Genomic DNA, 16,120 nt, shown 5'->3' with positions numbered 1-16,120 from the left:
CTGTGTCTCGTAGTTTTCTTTTAACACTTCTTTTCCATAAATTTATTTTTACTCATGTTACATCCAGTTTTATGTGGGAGATGGAAAATGTTTGGAATTACAGATATCATTTTTTAATGAGTGGTTTTTATTAGTTGACCTCAAAGATTGGCATTCACATTGTTATTATAGGAATAATATGATTTTCTGCCTTCTGATTTGATGGCTAGGTCACCTTTCCTTCCTGCAAGTGTGTATTTCATTTTATTTTGAGTCTGTAAATAGATTATGATTCAGTGCGTCATCTCTTATATTACCTTGGGTCTATTAAGCTTTCTTCAGTCAAATAGTATGTGGAATTGGAATACTACATTAATTTTGTTATAAAAAGGCTTTAAATGCAAAACACGTAAAAGGATTATAATTTATTGACCTTTCTTCTGGTTGCCCATTCTCTAAACCTTCAAAAGTTTGCGCTTCGGGCTAACAGACTTTCAAATCAATTGGCTCTGAATTAAAAATGGAATTTAAGAGGTAGGTTAGAGAATGCTCTGTTTCATTTTTCCAAATTAAACACCCAGAAAAATGTATACACATGTAATGGTATTGTATATACCCGTCTATTATTTTTATGTAGGTGTGTGTGCCTCTATATAGGTCTTGGCATTTGGCATCCTCTGACTTTTTGCAAAATGTCCTAATACTTTATATCTCAAAGCAACCAGATCAAGACACCTTTTCCTCTCACATGATAAATGTGTTGTTTGTCTTTAAGCGTTTCCCTAGCTTTTCTTCCTCTTGTTTCTTCTTATCTAGCATATTTGTATTCTGCTTTGGCGTCAACTGTGTTCATCCTCAAGTGGCTAGTTTCTTTGCAAGACTAAAAGGAAGCATTATATATTTATATATAATATAATACAATATATTTATTTATATTTATATATATGCTGCATTTTATATTAACCATTGACTGTGACTAATGCTTTTACATATTTCGTTGTTGTTGTTCTTTGCTTTCCCATCTTCTGTTTTAACAATACTACTTTATGGCACTTCTCTTCCTTCTTAGGGAGGCTGAGGAATTTTATAAAACATTAGGTTTTGGGGACTGGCCCCATGACGTAGTGGTTAAGTTTGTGTACTCCGCTTCGGCGGCCCAGGGTTCAGATCCCAGGCGTGGACCTACACACCACTCATCAAACCACACTGTGGTGGCATCCCACAAACAAAATAGAGGAGGATTAGCACGGATGTTAGCTCAGGGCCAATCTTCCTCACCAAAAAAAAAGACATTAGATTTTCATACTAATAATATCCCCACCCCCACCCCCACCCCTGTATGGAGCCTTTTCATACAAAGTCCTACACGTTCCAAAAAACTATAAACTGGTGACAGTGGAAGTCACTGCACAGTAGATTAAAGAAAAGTGAAGAAAAGCTTTCCTGATTAAAACTGTTGGTGGGAAATTTCAATTAAGTAAAATATAATTACTTTAAACAATGGTTTGATTTTTTTATACGCTGATAACACACATATGAACAAATCAAGTAACTACACAGAAATCAAGAGTATTTATTTCTGGTTTATATAGATTGAAATTTAGACTGTGTCTTAAAGTGGATGGTTCCTGTGAAAATGGTCAAGTGGCACTTATTAACCACACATGTAGGGAACTTTTTTTCAGACTGAAGAAATTATACTAAAGAGAAAAATGCTTATTGTAGACATTTTATTTGTTTTACAACATCCTAACCTCTTATTATGATTAAAATGAAAATAGAGTGTGGCTAATTAGTTTCACAGTACTTGAAAAGCTTGATCCTGAGAAAGCTGTGACGTCAGAGGTGCTCGCACAGATGGGTCCTGGGTACTGGTATTTTCCAGGGAAAACCTCCGGTCTAGTCAGCATTCCTCAGCTCACATAGGCCTCTATTCAAATCCCAGCTTCTTCGGGAAACCTATTTACTTTGTAACCTTGGTCAACATGCTTAGTAGTTCAGATCTGCAAGAAAATTTTATGACAATCTAGGATCATATGAACCCCAGACATTTGGAAGAAGGTCATATAAATATGGCTTCAGAAACCTCCATGGAGCTGGAGTCCTCGAAAACAGTGAGAAACTATTGACCATGACTGCGTGAGAAATACTTGTTACATGGACACCCACATACACATACGCACATATATCTGAAATATGTTTCCCGAAATAGTACTCATGCTCATTTTGTGAAATGCACCCCGATATTTTCTATTCTGTTTTATTGTAGTTCCCATTTATAACAAATGCTAGTTGAAATTCACTCAGATAATTTCACAGTTTAGAAAGGATGGTGGTCCACAGGTTCAAAAGCCCTGTTCTGAAATTCTCCTTCTCTAAGAGGGACTGAAGTTCCCCACGTGCTCATAGAATGCGCTGAGTTCAGTCTCTGGGCGCCTGGAAAGCGACTGTGTGTATGCGTGAATCAAGTACCGTCTTTCTTTCTAGCCTCCCACGTAAGATAACAGATGCCCCAGAATGAGTTAGTGCCCTGGAGAAAAACTGACCCTCCCCTGCCACTTGGACTAGGAGATTCATAGGAATTTCTCTTTATGGAAGGAAGGCTGTCTCTGGGCTCAGATCTTGTCCGAGGTGTGATGTAGACGGTAGTCACTTGTTGTCTTCTTTATTATTTCTCAGATAACCCAAAAAACTCTAAATTGTAAGAAATTCTTATTTCGTTTTTCCAAGTAAATGTTCTTGGTATGTATTAAATATTTGTAGACCTAGAGTGCAGGGGGTGGGGGTGGGGGGACTCTATTTGGAAAAAGGAGGTACCTTAAAAACACTGCTTTTAAACCTCTGTGACAAACCTCAATGTTCATGTACCATCACCCACTACTTCAGTTTTATACACTGTCCAGAGAAGCAGATCCCGTCATCTTTTTAGAAATTCTAGGAGATTCCAACCCTTATGAAAGCCTTGGAATTCTGAACGAAGCCCACTAGGAGACTTTACCGTGCTAAGCATAATGAGAAAATTACTTCACGGCTTCTAAATGTAGTACTCTTGTTTATGCGGTCCTACTTTATTCTTATTTTATAAATATAATTCTAAGGAACAGTCATGGTACTAAGGGTTCAGTAAACTCCCGGCTTGCTTTTAAGTTAATTCTAAACTGAGGCTGCTAAATGGTATTTAGTATTGAAAAGAAGAATTCCTATTATACCCCCTGATCCTCTGCTGATTGTTCTTGAGACTTTCTTTGACTACAAATTTTAGAGATGAGATGTCAGAAGTGTGGGGTCTCAGGAAATCCTGATGGAAGTGGGCAGTATGAAGAAAGAAGTAAGAATGAAGTTTTTAGCTCAAACACCAGTCTTTTTCCAGAAACTAAAATTATTCCCCTGGACCAAGGAATTCCTTTAGCCTAATGACCTGGAAAGAATGACACAGGCTTATATTCAAATCCTAGCTCCTTCATTTATTTACTTTGTAACCTTGAACAAGTTACTTAACCTCTCTGAGCCTCAATTTTCTCATACATAAAGAAGGAATAATAATACCCATCTCCTGGCTCACCAACTTCAACAGTCTGGCTGCCCTACTACATTTGCCTTGCCAACTCTCGCTCCCACACTTCTAACAGTTATTTCAAACCTTCCTACTGTACAGAAAACTCCAGTCCATCCGCTGTCTCAGCAGATGGCTTTACGTTCTGTTGAACAAAAAACTAGGAGGGAGTTCTCTGAATTTCATGTAAACAAATCTCCATTCCTATGCGTATGTGGACCTATCCTTTCACATTTTTCTCACTAGTCAAGGCTAATCTTTGCATAAGGACTCTTGATCCCATTCTACATCTTCAGAATTTCCCCACTCTACTGATATCTTTCAGTCAACATTTGAACATTCTGAAATCTCTCACATCTTTAAAAAAAAAATCCTGAGTCTGCCTCCTACGCCAGTCCCACCCTATCTTTCTCTTCTCCCCTCCTTCTTGAACGTAGTGTATATATTCACTTAATTCATTTCCTTACCTTTCACTTACTCCTGTTACCCAGTCCGGCCTCTGTGATACTCCTTTCTCATGACTGTCCTCTACCACCACCACTCATGGAAACCGAGGTCTTCCAGAGTTAGCAATTGCTCTGTCAGTAGCATCAATTAATACTCTTCAATCTCTATTGTATTTAGGTTCTTGGTAGCATTTAATAGGTAACCTATCCCCCCTAATTAAATATTCTTTCTCTTTAGCTTCTATGATACCACATTTGCCTGGGCTTCCTGACTTTTTGGTAGTGACTTCTCAGTTTATTTAGTTGACTTATCTTCTTCTGTCTGATCCGTAAACATTGCTGTTACCCAGGACTCTGATCTTTTCAGAATATAATCTCTTTGAGCTCTCTCATCCACTCTCCTGACTCCAGTTACATTCTCTGTGCTGTGTGTTATGTTACACTCTGTGTGCTCCCAAATCAATAAGTACAGCCTACATCTCTCTCTGAGCTCCAGACATCAACTACATAAAATCTATCCAAGTATCTTTGGAACATCTCCACTTGGGTGTGTTCCAAGCACCTCAAACTCCACATGTCTAAAACTAAACCCATCAAGTACTTTAGTTACGTATTATTGCATAACAAGCCACATCAAAACTCGGTGGTTTCAAAGAACAATTGTTATCATCTCTCATGGTTCTGTGGCTTGACTGGGCAATTTTTGTGTTGGGTCTCTCATGCAATTGCTTTCAGATGTCAGCTGGATCTGTTTGAGCTGGGAGTCTAAGGTGGCTCACTCTCATGGCTGGCAGTTGATGCTATTTGTTGGCTGTAACTCACCTGTGACTGTCAAATGGAGCATCTGACCATAGCCTTCCATGTGGCTTGGGCTTCTCAGAATATAGTGGCTGATCCTGAAGAGGAGTATCCCAAGAGGGAACATTCCAGGAGACCCAGACAGAAGTCACAGAAGGCTTCTTGTGACCTAGGACATTGGACATTCCAGGATGTCACTTCCATCACATCCTCTTGGTCAAGAAAGGCAGTAAGATCAGCCTGGATTCATAGGAAGCAGAATTAAACTCCCCCTCTTCACTGGGGAATGGCAGGGACACCTTACATAAGGCATGTGGGATGGAAGATGTTGTGGCCATCTTTGGAGAACACATTTGGCATATCATCTTTCTTTCCCTATTTGCCTTCTTTCAGTGCTTTTTATATTAGGAAATGGCATCATTCTCTAGTTCTCTGAGAGTCACACTTGACGCCTCCTACTCTCTTACCTCCCATACTCAATCACTTACCAAGTCCTGTCAATTCTAACTTCAAAATATCTCTTGGATCCTATCATCTCTCACCTGGATTACAGAAGTCACCTTCTTTCTGGGAGATATCTCTCTTGTCTTGCTCATCCATTCTTCAAACACAAATTTGAGATATCAATCCCCTGCCTAACCCCTTCAGTGACCTAGATCCTGGTCAGATACCTTTAAATGACTTACAAGGCTCTCCACAATCTGGCTGTTAATCACACCATACTGTAATACTGAAACAATATAGCAGAGAGATAAAGAATCAAGGCACTTGAGGCCAAACCACATACTTTCCTATCCTAGTGCTGATCGTGAATGCCTGTGTTACTGGGGACTTTGTACTTAAGTTTTCTCATCAGTTAGAATGATCTTGAGTATTCAACATAAATACTTAAAAATGATGGGTAGTATATAGTAAATGCTTGAAAAATGTTAGTGGTTATTGCTATTACCATTTAATGTATGTCTTCTTTGCTAGAGTATGAGGCACAGATTGTATTTATTTTTCCACTGCTCTGTCCGAAGCTCTCAGCACAGTAATAGATGCCCAGTAAGCATTTGTTGAATGAGTGAATGAAAATAGTATGACTAAAGTATGTATAAAGTATATAAAGGAGTCAACACAATGCCTGGCATAAAGTAGACACAAAGCAAATGTTGGTGCTGTATAGTGACTAAGAATTGAAGCCCTGCCACTCACTGGGTGGCGTTAAGTAAATTACCTTCTCTAACCTCCTGTGTCTTCATGGGGTAGTACTAAGGTTTAAATCAGATAATTCTTGTAGGGTGCCAAGAGTGATTGGAACATGGTAAGTATTTGATGTATGTCAGACATTATTAGTTCACTTTTTTCTACAATTCAAGATTATGTACTTGTAGCTTGTAGCAAAATTCTTAAGGAGACAGATCCTTAAATCAGCATCAATAATATCCTCTAAAGCCTCTTATAACCTAGGACATTGGACATTCCAGGATGTCACATCCATCACATCCTATTGAATGCTCTTCCTTTGAATGCATAATACTCATTCACCATGAGTTTATTTATTGAGTGTAGACCATGTGCCTTGTTCAGAGCAAGGTTCGGAGAACACAACAGTGAAAACACAGTCACAGTTGTTCCCAGAGTGTGTGAATTGCTAGGCAAGACAGGAATCAAGCATGCAATTAGTATGAGTTAGAAAATGCACAATAGGAAAAGTAGAGGGTACCATGGGTAGACATTTCAACACAGGTTTATTTGAAAGGAGCAATAAGACAAATGCCAAAATTTAGCATAGATATATGGTATAATGTAAGACAAAAATGAAAGGCCATAAATTTTGGTTAGTATAACTCTGGCAAATGACTCCTCCAATCAAAAAAAAATTTTTTTATACAAACTTTCAGTTATAAAATAATTAAGTCATGGGAGGTAATGTACAGCATGGTGACTGTAGTTAATAATACTGTATTGTGTATTTGAATGTTGCTAGGAGAGTAGATCTTAAAAGTTCTCATCACAAGAAAAAAAATTGTAACTATGTGAGTGATGGATGTTAAGTAGATTTATTGTGGTAATCATTTTGCAGTATATACAAATATTGAGTCATTATGTTGTACATCTGAAACTAATATAATGTATGTCAATTATATCTCAGCAACAAAAAATAAACTCCTTTTGTATGAGTACAAATTGAAAACCTCATGTGTGTGTGTGTATATATACATAGACATGATTCCTCCTGTTGAAACAAAATAATTCAGATTGCTTTTAAATTTTACATTGTTGTCCCTCATGTATGAATTGTCTCAAGTACTAGACAATTTAAGAGAAATAGAATTTATAGCAAGATAAAGATTGCCTGTGAATTGAAGAAATGGGACTCATAGGGCTGGAAGAGCGTTGAGTTTTATTCAAAATTGTTTGTAGTATTTGTGTTGCAATGTACAATAGTTCCTCAACTGGTGCTATGTTGATTTTGTCCATTAAACTATGTTTGCAGGGTGGGTATGTTTTAATTCACGTAGCTTGTGATGTAGCCCTGTGTATCCACAATGCTAAGTTATGGCATGTGGTTATTTATAAAAAGGCATGTTCTCTCAGAGATCTCAAAGTCAGGGTCTGAATCCAAGGTGAGGTCATAGACTTGGAGGGTGGGCTATTGATCGTCTATAAATGCCTAACCTTGCTTCCTGACGTCCTAATTATTAGTGCCTCTGTGGGACTGAGGATGATATTATCATTTACCGCCCCCTCAACGATTGAGTTAGCCTTTCACAGTTGTATTTCTTTTCTGCCTTTCCCTGTTAATCATTACAGGCGTCTTTACTCACATCATATGCAGGCAGCAAATTCATGATATACGTGGCAAAACATGTAGTATTGTTTCACTTTCAGTGGTTTTCTGATGTCACAAATAATTTTTGAACAGATACCAAGTCTCCTAATTACTGGTATGATTTTAAATACTCTGTTTTGTCCCTATAACGTCTGGGGTTGGTAAACTATTATTTATAAAACATCTCAGAATACAAAGTAATTTTTGAAAGGTGTTTTATCTGAAAAATGCCACTTTACTGATGTGTTTTCATATAAACTGGGTATCTCATAGGAGAGGAGTAGCAATAGCTTTGTATATGGCTCTCTTTATGTTTTCAGGTTCTGACAGCTGTATTTTAAGACATTAAGACTGTTGTGACACATGCTTACTGATGAAAGGAAAAATCACAGTCAGTTGGAAAAAGACTGCTGGTGGCTCCCACATTCAGGAACGACAGGACACACACGCACAAAATCTTCCAGATGATGCTCTGTTGTGTTTGAAGATGTGGTCCATCTCTCCCTTTCTGGGAAGGCTTTAATTGGTTTGATTTCTAACCCACCAGCTCTGTAGTTTAGAATAACTACAGGGCACGCTGTTGCCCTATTTTTTCCTCCATTTTTCCTCCTTTTTCTCTTAGTAAAACCTACAGACAACCTTAGCTTTTCCTATGATCATTCCCAGGTTCAGACTCTGGGGGTTTAAAGATGGAGTGATCTCAGTAAGGGAGGACGGAGAGCGCTAGGACTGGCCCTCCTTTCATTTACTCTGAAGCCAAAGTTTTCTGGAATTCAGGACATGATGAAAGACATCTGTGTCCAGGCTTTTATCTACGAGGACTGATGAGCTTCAGAGGAAAAGATTGTCCAAGTATTTACGAGTTTATCCCACTGTGCCAGTGGCTCGCTGACTTCCAGGTGTGTTTACGATCAATAAGGAGCATTTGAAAATGCGAACAGGAGTGACCGCCTGTGACTTGGCCAAATCAGAGAAGGGCCGTGCCTTGAAAAGCAACAGTGCGGAATTTAAAAAGACAAAGGCCCTTCACAAAACGGTAGTCCCCTGACATCTGCAGTAGAGGCTTTAGCAGGACTGTTATATTCATCTAAGCTTCCCATTCAGTGGATTTAAGCAGAGAAAAATCAGTGAAGTCCTTCTCTCTCTCCATCACTGATTATAATGAGCGGTCAGGTCTGCATCTAGTTTTTAGAAAAGACACATCCTAAGACTTTAATTCAAAATAAATTCATCCTAAATAGTGTCATAATTTGAAGCAAATACAAGTTGACAGGCACTTAAAAATGAGATTCAGGGGCCGGCCCCGTGGCCCAGTGGTTTAGGATCAGCACGCTCCACTTCAATGGCCTGGGCTCAGTTCCCGGGTGCAGACTTACATTACTCATTGGTGGCCGTGCTGTGGCCTCATACAAAATACAAAATAGATACAAAATAGAGGAAGGCTGGCACAGATGTTGGCTCAGGGCAAATCTTCCTCAGCAAAAAAAAGAGAGAGAGAGAGAGCGATTCATATTTCATAGGAAAAGCTAGAATAAATCAGTGATCCTCAGACTTTTGTTCTTGTGCCCCTAAAACTGAATATGTATACAAATTTAAATTAAATTTTATTTCCTGCGGCCATAATGCTCTTAAGTGTTCTAAGAAACCTGTTTTCTTCTATATTGAATTGTGCTTACAATTATTAGTTGTATACATTTGACTGAAATCAAGCTAATTATGATATAAATATGTTAAACATTTTGATTATTAAATATAAAAAGTGAAAATGTATTGAAAATAACTCTCTGAATGAGATGAATGGGGACTTTTTCAGATACTTGTGAGTTCATGGGTGAATATTACTTATTGCAAGAGCAAAGCAAAATTCAATATCAATTCTATACCTGTTTTCCTTTTTGATAAATGTAAATATAAGAAATCTTGCTACAAAATATGCAGATGGGAATGGAAGGATTTTTTTAGAGTGATGCTGGTCAATTATTTGAACTCCTTATTGGTCATATGTCAAAAATCACATGGTCTTCTATTTCCAAAAAGTGTGTTTAGTGGTCTATAAGCTATCAATGGCATCACATTTCTTCTTCAGTTTTACTGAAAGCAGAGAATTGACAGCTACCTACTTTGAAAAAGATTTGTTGCACAGTTTTCTGAATCTGTCCGTTTCTCAGTTTCTGTGGAGTATTCCAGAAAAGGCTTCACCAATGCTTGGCAAAATACTTCTCATTACGTGAGTCGTTCTACTTAGTGGCACTTTGTTTAATCTGGTATATGCAGAATGGGGTGGAAAATGGAACTATCATTCATTTTATTTCACCTTTGTTAGTGTAATCTTTTTTGAGTGCTTTTATCATATGCTTTAAGTATCTCTTTAATTAGCTCATTTAATTTATGGGAAATACCTACTAGATAATTTACTGGCGTAGCTAGTACTCATTAAAATCAAGCTTACTTTCCATCAGAAAAAGTCTGACTTATTTTTTCCGTTGGAATGAATTAATATACATTTTGTCACAACAATCTCACTTCTGAATTCCTAACTGCAGGTAGATGGCAGAGAGATAGATAAAGCACAAATCCTTGCCATGGGTTTGACAATGAGATTAAATAAGGCGTCACTGCCTTTAAGATTTCTTACCATGTTGATATTCTCTTTGCAATCACAAGACTCTTTGGCAGGTAAAAAGCAATTTTTGACAGTGGTTGGGGTGGGTGATGAGGGCATTAAACAAAAATATTCTTCCTCCCCCTTGATAGGTCAGATTTCAAAACCTGCCGACAGTCTTAAATACTTCACTTCTTAACTCCATACGGGGTCCTTGGTAGAATTACCTCAAAGACACCGAAGCCCTACCTAGGGTTTATGGTGTCTTGAATAAAACAGCCTTCATCAACAAAAATACTTTGAATTTTGCCCTTTTTTGACACACTGGAAGCTTTATGCTCCAAGACAGTGGGTCACAGTAAGATTCTGCACTTACGATAGGTAAGCCCTTCTGTTGTAAAGAAAGTCTGCACATGGAAACTGTTGAGGTTCTAGACGTTAATTCCCTTGAAACAGTCTACCTCTTTCCTAACTGAAAAGTCTTCGTGTGCCCTAGGGGTTGGACTCCTCTTTTTGAAGACTCCTGGACTAAATGACCTCCTGGGCACTTGAACTCTGACGGTCTATGATGTTATGATTAGTTGGGCTTTTTTGTTACAGAGAGACAAGAAAACAGTTATCACACTATCACACAATGTCCCGTTCAAACACGTTTGGTCAACTGTGGTTCTTTTGCTTTACAAATGAAAGAACCTATCTCTGAAAAAAAGCCACTTGTTACATTAGCTGTGGGACTAGTTGGATAAGTGGATACACTTATTGACATAATAGTGGATACACTTATCATTTCAGTGAGAAAGATTTTAACTCCTCAAAATCAGTATATGGAGAAAGCGACACCACGAAACCTGAAACCTTAGAAGTCAGAACTCGATCACTATTTCCAAAACTAAGGCTCTTGGGCAAAGGTGATGTTTTGGGAAAAAATTCTGGCATTAGCACCAGTTTATGCTTTCCAACTCTCAAAGCACAGGTATGCTATTAATGCTGCTAGAAACCATTTATAGCAGCAATAGATAAGATCAACACCAGAGAGTAGATTAAATCATGTAAGGTTCGGATACTAACAGTAGAACTTGTTAATAACAATAAAGTATAATAGCCTTAGAAATGTATGAACTTGATGAATGAGTCTAAATATGAGTCATTTCTGTATTTAAATATGATAGGTGTGCTAACAGATCTTAGTGAGAAAAAGGACTGCTAATTTATTCAGTATTTTAAAAATAGTTTCATGTAGAAGTCAACCAGAAGAGAAAAACTTAAGAATTTATTATAAATTATAACACAGAGAATATCATGTTATAATATCCGTGGCAGTTTTTATTTTATACACACACCACAGAGGAACAATTAAGTGCTTTTGTGGCATTGAAATACAATTTATCCATATTAAGCCTACATCGTGTCTATTTTTAAAAGTTTTTATTTTATAAAAGCTGGTCCTTCCTTCCTAATAAAAATAAATTTATGTCCTAAAATTGAAAGCTAAGCAGATTCTCTAAGGTGGTTCAATGGGTTAATATATATGATTTTATATGAAATAGATAAATTTAAAACTTAGTAATTTAAAATAATACTTTTAAAAACAACAAAGATTATACTGATGATTATATAAAACACGTTGTTTGGGGGCCGGCCCCGTGGCATAGCAGTTAAGTTCTCACATCCCACTTCGGCAGTCCGGAGTTCACCAGTTCAGATCCTGGGCGTGGACCTATGCACCACTTGTCAAGCCATGCTGTGGCAGGCGTCCCACATATAAAGTGGAGGAAGATGGGCATGGATGTTAGCTCAGGGCCAGTCTTCTTCAGCAGAAAGAGGAGGATTGGCAGCAGATGTTAGCTCAGGGCTAATTTTCCTCAAAATAAAAAAAAAAGCACGTCATTGTTTTGGAATTAGGCAGACCTAGTTTTGACTCTTGACCCTACCACTCACTTTGGGCACGTAATTTACTTCTCTGAGCTTTAGTTTCCTCATCTCCAAATAATATTGACCTCACAGAATTGTTTTGAAGTTTAACACAGATAATATAGGTGAAACTACCTGGCCTGTCGTAGGTTCTCAGTGAAAGTTAGTTTCATTTCTCTTTTTCACCTTCCTTAACCTTTACAGTGACAGGTAATTGATGACACAGGTGCCTGTGCAGAGGCATGCAAAAGGAAAAGTAGAAGTTGGTCTCAGGTATTTAAAATTTTTCTATGAATGAAGAAAGACGTCTGGTTAGATCAGAAGCAAAAATAATCCCTGGGTGGTAGGATTATGTTTTTTATCTTTTTATTTAAATATATGTTCTAATTTTGCTAAAATGAATATGCATTACTATCATAAAATGAATATTTAAAATTTTAATGAATGATGCACAGTTTATGAGTTGATACATGAAAAATTACAATGATTAGTATAACCCAATTTTGAACTTTTATTCCCCAGAGCATTTTATATTACTGAATTAGTTCAAGAAAAATAGACCTGATAGCTGAAGGGTTGTTAACTGCCTTGATTATGGTTATCAGGGAAAAAGAAGAGAGGCAGTGGGATTGTAAATAATGTATTTTTGTCAGGCTTTCTTGTACAGCCTCTTCCTGCCTCATACCTGGGTGATTGCATCTGTATCCTAACTCGTCTCTCCACTTCTAGTCTTCCCACACTACTGTGCTTTAATATCCTTGAAATAATGACGTCATTTCCCCTATATCCTTGATCAGAATCTTTCCTGGGTCTCCATTTAGCCATAGCCATCCTTTGCAACTAATGGTACATGTGTCATTGTAGGATGCAGGGGTCCAAGTAGACAACAATCTCAATGTTTACTAGTAACATACTCTGCCTCAAACTTCACTTTTCCATAGGTGTGAATTTGTTGTGAATCACTCTAGTCCCTAATGGCCATAACCTGGTTATCTGCCATACTTATCTGTGATCGCAAGGCATATTCCTTAGTAATCTTGAATTGTTTGTCCTGATACACACACACACATACACACACAGCTGAGGAACAGTTAAATGCCTTTGTGGCATTGAAATACAATTTACTCATAGTAAGTCTACTTCAAGTAGCTATTTTTTAAGAATGCCATAAATTATATGCATAGTAACATAATACTAATAAATATATATATCTTCAGGAAGAAGGATGGAATAATGCTCTTTGTAGAGTTGAAAATACAAAATATGAAAAAGTCACTAACATGAAGTTTGAAGACCAAGTTTTTCAGCTTGGCATTCAAGTCTTTCCACAAACTGCTATCATGCTCCTTTCCAGCCTTGTCTCCCGTTACTCCCATGACAGGCCCGTGAATGTCTTCCATTCATTCACTGCCTCCTGAGAGCCAGGCTCTTTACATGTGATGCCTCGTGTAATCCTTAGGATAGTCCTGTGATTGCATTATTACTATCCCCATTTTACAGATGAGGTTTAGGATCAGAGGTTTAATATATTCCTTCAGGTCACACAGCTTGTTAGTGACAGAGCCAGGATTCAGATCTTGGTTGGTCTGACTCCAAACCCAGTTTTCTTAACTGCTTTTCTGGCCAGATGGATCCCTCTGCTCGCCGTCACCCTAACACATGTCCAGCTCCATTACCGTGTTTTTAATCATGATGTTTACCCAGCTCAGAAACCTCACCCGGCCTGTCCGTCCAAGTTCACCTCAGAACTTCCCTCTTCTGTGAAGTCTTTCAACCTCCAGCTGCAGTAACGTCACCTTCCTCTGACCCTTGACCTTCTGTTGCTTTAGGTTGTCATCTAATTTGTTAGTTTGTAGGTGTTGTCTTCCCAGTCACGTAATTAATTGCTTGATAGCAGAAGTCGTGGAAGCCAGAGTAGATAATCTCTAAGGTTCTATTCTTTGGTTTATATTTCGTCTTATCATGTGCAGTTCTGTGTCCCTAGTAAACGCTCAAAAATGAACTCAATGTTAAATTAATACCTCTTCGTAGATAGAAGGTGCTCTCCTCTGACATTAAAATAAATTGTTCACACCTCTCCGACTTGAAATTAAGTCCTCTAAATTTTGAATTAACAGCTTCTCTAGAGGCTATTATATCATATTATGTGATATATGAATTAATATTCAGATTAATGTCTAAAAGAACAAACTTAGTGGTAAGTCAACTTTCCGAGTTTAAAAAGATTGAATTGATAGAGGGTAATTTGTCTCAGTTTCATGCTGTTCCTAAGCCTTCATGGACCCTTTCTGAATAAGAGACAAAGTGGTTTTATGTCCGTTTAAGGCAAATTATAAAACCTCCTTTGTCACTAACCCCCTCAGAATAACTGAGAAGCAGCCTTAACAAAGAGGGAAGGAGGGGAACACCATTACAAAAAAGAGGAGTCTTGGATTGTTTCCTACAACCAGGCCTCGCACAGAGAGAGGAGATGGTCTCTAAGAGGTGGCAGAGATCCGGGGAGCAGAGTCTCTGTTGCTACAGGTCGAAGCTGGTTGAGGGGCTCATACACGTGTGCCTGCTAAGGCTGAAAGTGAATGTGAGATGAGGGTCAGAAAGGAGAAGTTGTGGCAGCCTACATCAAAAACTTTGTGAGAATTTATACTTCCCCCTCCTTCCCTTGCCCTCATAATGTCCCCACTTCCCCTTCTCTGCCTCCCTTCCAGCATCTGATTTTTCGTTCATCCTAATATGTAGTTTAGAGGGAACTACATGAATCAGTGCCATTGATTGGTTTTGTGGTTTGCGTAAGGATTGATTGGGAAATTTCCATAATCCATTCTGCCTTAATTTACACTTTTGCAGTGTTTCTGTATGTTTAGAATGACTGATAAGTACCAGACTTTGTCTCTCCCAAGAAATAACAAGACATATAATTTGTAAGATAATTATGTGTCAAGTGATCAAGAAAGACTGTAGGTGTGAAAACAGTTTCAGTAATAGGCATACCTAAGGAAACTCAAAGAGTTTTGACTTAAGTATCCTAAAGAATGTGCTAAATCAGAATTCATTGAACGACAATATCTAACAAAAAAGCTTTTCAAGTGAGCGTTGGATGAGAGCATTTCGCTTTTCAGGAGATGCAATGTCTAAGCATTTGGTGAAAAGAACTTTTTGAAAGGAAAGCTGTTTTGTTTTTTGGTTTTGTTTTGTTTTTTTAATTTTTTGTTCTTCTTCAATGGATCTCTTACATTCAGGAAAATTAGGTGGATTTACACAAGAAAATAACACCATAGATTCCGGAGAACTTGATATCGGCCGAAGAGCAATTCAAGAGGTTCCTCCTGGGATCTTCTGGAGATCACAGCTCTTTATTGATCAGCCACAGTTTCTTAAATTCAATATCTCTCTTCAGAAGGATGCATTGATTGGAGTATATGGCCGAAAAGGCTTACCACCTTCCCATACACAGGTAAAAGTGGGCTTTGTTGTCAATAAAATGAAAAACTGCTAGTTTGCATCTTTAAAGTTATTCTGTTTCTTAACTTCAGCTGTTTAACTGTTTGACCAATTTTCTATTGATCTTTTTACAGTGAAAACAATTTTGAATGTAGGTTACACTTATCTTGAGGTTTTTGAGTGAGTAGGAAGAACAGCATTTTCTTCCCAAGTTGCTTTAAGCGTTATTGATTGATTGAAATGTACTAAAATTTGTGAGTAACCTAATGAATATTGAACATCATCTGAGCACCTTGTAAAACACCGTGGGTTTTCAACTGTTTTGCAAAGATTCTATAATAATTTCAGATGATCTTATTCCTTTTATGTAATAGATGCATAACATTTTCATCTCAAACATGTATTCATTCTGTTGAAAATGTGTTATGTATTTTTTTACTTGATGCCAGATTTACCCAGTAAAGAAATTATGGGGACATAAACATAAATATGGTGATAGGAACTTTATCAACTCGAGCCACGATTCCTCATCTACAAACGATGAACACTGAAATAAAAAGGCAGAGTTTTCATGG

General features: G+C 37.7%; 1 protein-coding gene across 5 annotated transcripts in view; it reads left to right on the top strand.

Annotated features, from left to right (window-relative positions):
• The window catches only part of TENM3 (teneurin transmembrane protein 3), a 582,429-nt gene that overhangs the window by 451,841 nt on the left and 114,468 nt on the right, over positions 1–16,120 (top strand). For all 5 annotated transcript variants that reach the window (XM_046648641.1, XM_046648644.1, XM_046648643.1 and 2 more), the window contains one exon: positions 15,344–15,558. In XM_046648641.1, coding sequence (XP_046504597.1) covers positions 15,344–15,558 — 215 coding nt within the window. The remainder of the gene's footprint in view (positions 1–15,343; positions 15,559–16,120) is intronic.

This window comes from Equus quagga, chromosome 22 (genome assembly GCF_021613505.1).
Source record: "Equus quagga isolate Etosha38 chromosome 22, UCLA_HA_Equagga_1.0, whole genome shotgun sequence".
Taxonomy (NCBI): domain Eukaryota; kingdom Metazoa; phylum Chordata; class Mammalia; order Perissodactyla; family Equidae; genus Equus; species Equus quagga.
This window is presented reverse-complemented; position numbering and strand designations above follow the sequence as displayed.